We start from the raw sequence: 7,539 nt of genomic DNA, 5'->3' as shown, positions 1-7,539 counted from the left end.
AAATCATGATTAACGTCTCAATCTTTAATAAAAATTTGATATGAGAGATTGACTCCTTACATTGGATAATTCTAACTTAATAATTAATTACGACCATTTAATTATTTGTTTTCTTATTAAAATATACAATATTTATTTTGAAAGTACCTAGTTATTTTTTTATAAAATTCCAATTTATAAAACATAATAATAATAAATATTTTATAAAATCATTTAACTAATAATTTTAACAGAAAAATATGAGATTTTTAGTAGAACAAAAAGACATCCTTTTATTCAAAATAAAATATTTTTTTTGCGGCATTTAAGCAATAGCGGTTAAAAAAGGTCCGCCATTTTATCCCCAAATTTCCCCCCTAGTTCCCCCACTAAAACTCTTAACTTTGCAAACACGCCGTCTCTCTTGCTTTCTCTCCCTCCCTCCCTCCCTGCGACATTATAAAAAAATCCCAAAAAATCTCAAACGGCAAGTTGTGATGGCATCAGATTTTGCGATGGACCAGTTCCGATTTCTGAAAAGATTACTATTGGTTCATGGTCACTGGAATTATCAGCGTGTTGGCTACTTAGTACTTTACAACTTCTATCGCAATGTTGTTTTTGTGTTGACGCTATTCTGGTACGTACCGTTTTTTGTTGTGAAATCTGAGCTTTTTGAACTTCCTAGGTGCATTGCTCAAAAGAAAGGGGGAACATACTGGGCAATTTCCCCACATGTGTTTGTTATTCATTTTTAGTTGAATTAACTGACCAAATTCGGTTTGTTGGTTAACCATAAAAAATTCAGTTTGGTTAACAGAAGAGATTTTAAGAAAATTTGATATTTGAATGTTATTTTGGTGATCAGTTAGGATTAGTCCTGTTAAGTTTTTATATCTTCATTTTATTTATTTTGAACTTTTAGTATGTGTTAATTTAACATCTGATGGTGATTAATATCTTCATTGTATTGTGCTTCTAGATTTTGATTTGTTCTGATATTTTGGTTGGATATGTAGAATTATCTATTGAAAAAAATGTTGAAGGTTAATTTTGTTTCGTTAACGAAAACCAACTAAATTAACCGAAATATTAAGTTGTTCTCTCTTTTCCTGCAATTTTGTAGTTAACGGATTTGGGTTTCATGTTACATTATTTTGTATGTTGTAGGTACATATTATGCAGAGCCTTTTCAACGACTTCTGCCTTACCAGACTGAAGTAGTGTATTTTATTATGTCATATATACCTCTGTCCCTACTATTGTTATTGGCATTCTTGACAAGGATTTAAGTCATAAAACACTCCTAGAGTATCCTAAACTTCACGGCGTGGGGCATAGACGTGAGGCGTATAATCTGCAACTCTTCTGGATCACAATGATTGACACACAATGGCAAAGCCTCGTTCTGTTCTATATACCTCTATTTACATATAAGGAGAGCACAATCGATATATGGAGCATGGGCAGTTTGTGGACTATAGCAGTTGTTATTCTTGTTAATATACACTTGGCAATGGACATTCGGTGCTGGGTATTCATTACTCATGCTGCGGTGTGGGGATCAATAATTATCACATATGCCTGTATAGTAGTATTGGATTCTATACCTGTCTTCCCAAATTACTAGTTAGTTTCACCTCAGAATATGTTTTCTTGATCTTTAGTTATAGACTTTTATTGGATTGATTTTATATTCTTCTTATATTTGGCAGGACAATCTACCATCTGGTGAAGTCACCCATCTATTGGCTCACCATTCAGTATGTACCGACCTCCGGCAAGTTCTTTCGAACTTTATTGCTTTCAAATTAGCGATTTAAATTTTCAGATTTGACTTATTGTAAGGATTTTTTTCTCATAATTTATGGTGAAATTTTACAGGGAAAGAAAAAGGAAGGAAATGCTGCGAGATATGTGACGAGGTCACAAGCGATTAAAATCCTTTAAGTTAGCCTTTCAGATTTCAGGTTCATCTCTTCTTTCTCACTTTTATTAATTTTTATTATTATTTAAGCTTCCTTTATTTGCCTTCTTTTATCATTTTTTTCATGTTGTTTTTAGCTTCGAAGATTAATTAGCTTAGAATTTGAAACTATTGAGCGTCGTTAAGCTGAGATTAGTTCATCAGGTAGCAGTTAGTTGCTACTTTTGCTAACTCTTTTGCTAACTATTTTTTTGCTCACTGAAGCAAAGAGAAGAAGTGTGTATGGAAAATATTCTTATTGCTAGCTTTTTACTTCAGCATGAGTTTATGACTGTTCATTTTATGTTATATTTTAAAGCTATTTGTTTTTTTAATTGATATGATTTTGCTATTATCATTATTATTATCAAAAATCGAGGATTTTAGTAAGAAAACATAAAAAAAGCCTCAACCAAATGTGTTTGACTCTGGATTTTTTTTTAATTGATATGATTTTTCTCATTTCCTACTGGATAGAAATGTGTTTGACTCTAGATATTTTCATCATTCTAGGCAAGAATGATTGATTTTTATTACGGTCTGATTATGGTTTTAGTCCTCTGTTATCATTTGATTTTAATTTAGTATAGTTTGGTTTCTTTAATTTTATAATATTGACGTGAATTTAAAAAAAAATGGTAGATATGTGAATTTATTATTCGCTTGCCCTTCTTTATTGCCTAAGCTGGAGTAATGGATATCTAGCTGCAGATGGATCTTTCCATATTTATCTTTAAGCAATATTGCTTAACATGTAATGACAAAAATGGAAGCAATATCATTCTACTACTAGTAGTAGTAGTAGTTATTGAGGTAAAATGGAGAAATATGAGGTGGTCAAAGATTTGGGAGCCGGCAATTTTGGGGTTGCTCGACTTCTCAGACACAAGGATACCAAGGAGCTGGTTGCTATGAAATATATTGAGAGAGGTCACAAGGTTTGTTTCTTTAATATCTATTGTCTCTCTCACTTGTTCTTGCATTTTTTGGGTATTATTAAGCTTGAATTGACTTCATCACTTCAAATCACGTTCTTCTTTCTGTCTCTTTCTTGTGAATGCCAAACCGGTTGATTGAAAGCTTAGCTTAGCTGTGTTTGTTTGCAGATAGATGAGAATGTGGCAAGAGAGATTATCAATCACAGATCTCTTAGACACCCTAATATAATCCGGTTCAAGGAGGCAAGTATCATCTCTTGCTTCATTTCCCTTTTAAAAAATTTGGGATGTTTATATTTTTGATAGGATATAAATGTTGTACGTGGTTTTGACACCTACCCATTTAGCAATTGTGATGGAGTATGCTGGTGGTGGTAAGCTCTTTGATCAGATTTGCAGTGCTGGTAGATTCAGTGAAGATGAGGTCCTTTTTCTGTTTCTATTTTTATTCTTTTCATTCCCACTTTTTTTTTTGGAAACAAAATTTATTTTAGTGCTTACTTGTATTTCTTCAGCATAGATATTTTTTTCAGCAATTGATCTCTGGTGTCAATTACTGTCACTCCATAGTATTTAAACTCAAAAAAATCAAACCTTGATGTTTCTTAGTGTATGCCAAATGCAAGAACTAAATCTACTTATTGTTTCCATGTTCCTATTCTCGTTTGCAGCAAATATGCCATAGAGATTTGAAATTAGAAAATACCCTTTTAGATGGAAGTCCTGCACCTAGTTTGAAAATCTGCGATTTTGGTTACTCTAAGGTTTGGGGATAATTATATATAGTCCATCTTAAATGTCAGTTCCTTTATGATTTTCCAATCATTAAGTTGTTTTTTTAACACTTGGTCTGTTGCATTCAAGACCCAAATCAACTGTTGGAACTCCAGCATATATAGCACCGGAAGTTCTGGCACGACGAGAGTATGATGGAAAGGTATTATTTCAACTGTATAAAAAATAAAAGAAGAAGAAGAAGAAGAAGAAATATCTATGTGAAATAAAAACATCTAGCTGAGCATTCTATTGATCTGGTGTGCTATTTTTGCCTTCGAAGCCTAACATGTGATCACAAATATCTAATCCAAAGATTTTGAAATGCATGATAGTATCTATTCTTCCACTTCTTGGATTTTCTCATTTTTTATTCGATTTATTACTTTAAAAATATAAGAGATGTGATGAAATGCATTTTGTAGTTGTCCTTGTTTATGAAAGTTTGTAATGCCTTATACATGTTGGAAGGGATCAGGTTAATTCTCACATGCTTATTATAGTCAAGTACCTTTTTCATTCTCTTCTTAATTTGACATCCATCTCTTAATATGTTAATAGAGAGAAATTTTAAGCATTAACCAGACAATTATTATATCATGCTCTTCTGCAATTTAAAGTTTTTCTTAGTGGCTGCGTTTTATTAGGTGATGATATATTAGAAACTAGTAGTAGCCAAAGCTACAATTAGCAGACCTTGTTTGGAAATTGATTCAGCCCATAAATGGTGATTGTAAACTGTGTGAAGTTCAAATTACTAATTAGTATTTGGCCTTTGTATGTGAAATAACTGTCCTTTCGGATCTGCACTTTATTGTATGTTCTGCACAAGGTGGAATTGTTGTGTTGGTTGTTACTAGGGGTAATGAGTTTTGGCATATGGATATACAGATCTGTGTGTTTGTGTTCGTCAGCAATGAGATACAGATTAATTGGTATATGAAGAGTTTCCACAAGAAATGCTTAAAGCAATATTGCTTCCATTTTTGTCATTACATATTAAGCCTTTTCCACAAAAAATGATGGCCTTTTTATCATTACATATTAAGCCTTTTCTACATCTGACATGATGGCACATGTAGGGTGACTAAAAATGAGTATTTAGGTCTGAGAAATGGCATACTGGATCAATCAGCCATATTGCTTTCAAGCCATGGTTGTCTAACTTACATGAACTGCAAAGTAAGTCAAACTTTTTGTAGTAATTTTAGGAATAACATATCCTTCTTTGTTTTGAAGTGTTCGATCTATTTTTGTTAGCTTGGCACAGCTTATGCTTAATTTAGTCTTCATACAATTGCTATAATTTGGTTATCAGCCAGATTTATGATTGTTTTCTATTTTTATTGATTTATGTAATCAATCTCAATTCTGCTTTTTGCAAATTAATACTATTATTCCTTGTTAAAAAATTGAATAGTTTAGACAATCACTAAAAAGAAAGCCTATTTGTGACACATGGAAGAGCTATGATTGAGATTGTTTGCTACTAAAGCTGCACATAATTGTTTGTTACATTTTGTTTTGAGCCTTAATGGCTATATATATTTTTTATTTTTAACATCTCTGTTGTTTACCAAGTTTGTTGGTTTATCTGATCATTTGGTTTTGCATCCTTTAGATATTAAAGGTATAGTAGAGGATTCAATCTCTTCAAGCTGGAAAAGCCAAGGCTTAACACTTCTTCAAGTGGAGTGTTATTTAATGTTGCATTCCATGGTCGTTTATCTTAGTCGGAACTTGAATTTTTGTAGCTACCTTGTGTACTAGCTTTTTTAACCATGATTGTTAATTATTACGTGTTTTGTAGCTTCTTTTATATTTGGCCGATTTAATATAGATCAGATGAGCTATAAGGTAGATTGCTTATTTATTTAAACATAATATTTTAATTCTAAATTTAAATTCATTAATTTTTATATTTAGCTTTAAAATTAAAATTTTAATAGAAAATTTAATTTAATTAATTTTTTTATCCTTAAAAGTATATAGTTTAAAGTTTAAATTTCAAAAATAAAACATAATATAATATTTATCATAGAAATAAATATTATTTATCATAGAAATAAATATTATTTAATTAAGTTTTTTAAAAGCATATTTTTGGCGGCGTTTGTAAAAGAGCGTCGCTAAAAGTCATTTTTTATAGCGGCGTTTCTAATAGAAGCGTCGTTAAAGGTCATGACCTTTAGCGGCGTTTGTAGTAGAAGCGCCGCTAAAGGCCATGATCTTTAGCAGCGTTTGTGGCAAAAGTGTCGCTAAAGACCATGATCTTTAAAGGCATTTTTTCACATAAACACCGCTAAAGTTAGCAACGTTATCAATAGCGGCATTTTTTGCGGCGCTTTCACAAGGCCTAAAAAAATGCCGCTAAAAGCCTGTTTTGGTGTAGTGTGTGAAGTACTATTTCTGGGAAGAATCGTATTTGTTTAAAAAGTGTACAGATCAAATGATCAGGAGATGCATGGCAGAAGATGAAGTACATAAGATTTTATACTAATGTCACTCAGCTCCGACTTCGGAGGTACACGTACTGCAGCCAAGGTATTGCAAGCCAGATTCTTTTGGCCAACACTATTCAAAGATGCATATGCTTAAGTAAAGAGTTGTGATCGATGTCAAAGGGTCGGAAATGTCACTAACAGAAATAAGATGCCTCGAACAAAAATCATTAAGGTAGAATTATTCAATGTTTGGAGTATTGACTTTCTCGGTCCTTTCCCTCCGTCTTTTGGTCACAAGTACATATTAGTAGTAGTAGACTATGTGTCTAAGTGGGTTGAGGCAGAGGCATATCCGACAAACGATGCTAAGGTTGTAATAAATTTTTTGCATAAACATGTTTTCACAAGGTTTGGAACCCCAAGAGCCATCATCAGTGATGAAGGGTCCCATTTTGTGAACAAGTGGTTGAAAAGGTTATTAGATAAACATGGAGTGAAACACAAGGTTGCTACAGCTTACCATCCGCAGACGAATGGGCAAGCTGAACTGACAAACAAGGAGATCAAAGGCATACTTGAGAAGGTAGTTTGCCCGAACCGACGAGATTGGTCCAAAAGACTTGATGATGCTTTATGGGCTTACAGGACAGCATACAAGACACCTTTAGGGATGTCACCCTATAGATTAGTCTTTAGGAAAGCATGCCATCTACCCTTGGAGTTAGAACACAAAGCTTACTGAGCTCTCCAATGACTCAACTTGGATCTTAAAAGTGCCAAAGGGAAACAGATGCTTCAACTTAACGAGTTAGAATAATTCTGAATGTCTTCATACGAGAATGCCAAATTACTTAATGAGAGACTCAAGAAATGGCATGACAAGCACATTCGAGTTCGAGAATTTGAAGCAGGTCAGCAAGTCTTTTTATTCAATTCCAGATTAAGGTTCTTTCCAGGTAAGTTAAAATCACGTTGGTCCGGTACATTTATGATTCATTGAGTCTATCCATACGGAGTTGTTGAACTTCAAGGTAAGGGAGGTAATTTTTGAGTTAATGCGCAACGTTTGAAACATTACTGGGGAGATAAAATTGAACAGAATCAAATCTCGTTCATTTTATTAGATATTTAATTTTTCTTGTTCTTCTGTTTGGAAAAAGATTTAGGGTATATTTTCGGGATTAGTATGTTTAAATAAATTCTGTTTGGGAGATTGGAACTTAAGCGGGACCGCTTGTGACCTCTTCAATCTTTCCTGGGAATTGATTTTAACATAATTTCCCAAGAAATTATTCCCTAAACGAAAAAATAAATTTTTAGTTTTTCAAATAAAAGGGTCAATTTTGATCCAAGTTTTATGTTGCAACTCAATTTTGAATTTTCATTAAGTTTAGGAACTTAATTGAATTAGTTTAAAAAATTGATTGCTCTTTTCAGA

At 32.7% G+C, this 7,539-nt stretch overlaps 1 protein-coding gene across 16 annotated transcripts; it reads left to right on the top strand.

Moving 5' to 3' along the window:
• Nucleotides 1-353: 353 nt before the first annotated feature.
• On the top strand, nt 354-5,517 carry LOC105791372 (serine/threonine-protein kinase SRK2G-like). 16 transcript variants are annotated; one of them, XM_052635078.1, is made up of 9 exons: nt 354-619; nt 1,150-1,608; nt 1,695-1,742; nt 1,864-2,883; nt 3,052-3,126; nt 3,206-3,307; nt 3,399-3,452; nt 3,555-3,646; nt 3,727-5,517. In XM_052635078.1, the coding sequence occupies exons 4-9, from the start codon at nt 2,764-2,766 to the stop codon at nt 3,845-3,847; spliced, it is 564 nt and encodes a 187-aa protein (XP_052491038.1). In that variant the 5' UTR covers nt 354-619; nt 1,150-1,608; nt 1,695-1,742; nt 1,864-2,763; the 3' UTR covers nt 3,848-5,517. The 16 variants fall into 16 exon arrangements, 1 of the variants encoding a protein (XP_052491038.1); XR_008198803.1 differs by lacking the exons at nt 3,399-3,452; nt 3,555-3,646 and having other exon boundaries at nt 3,052-3,307; nt 3,748-3,820; nt 4,740-4,839; nt 5,279-5,517; XR_008198800.1 differs by having other exon boundaries at nt 3,052-3,647; nt 3,748-3,820; nt 4,740-4,839; nt 5,279-5,517.
• Nucleotides 5,518-7,539: the final 2,022 nt, after the last annotated feature.

Source organism: Gossypium raimondii, chromosome 8 (genome assembly GCF_025698545.1).
Source record: "Gossypium raimondii isolate GPD5lz chromosome 8, ASM2569854v1, whole genome shotgun sequence".
Taxonomy (NCBI): Eukaryota; Viridiplantae; Streptophyta; class Magnoliopsida; order Malvales; family Malvaceae; genus Gossypium; species Gossypium raimondii.
Note: the sequence above shows the minus strand (reverse complement) of the source record. Positions and strands in the feature narration are given on the sequence as shown.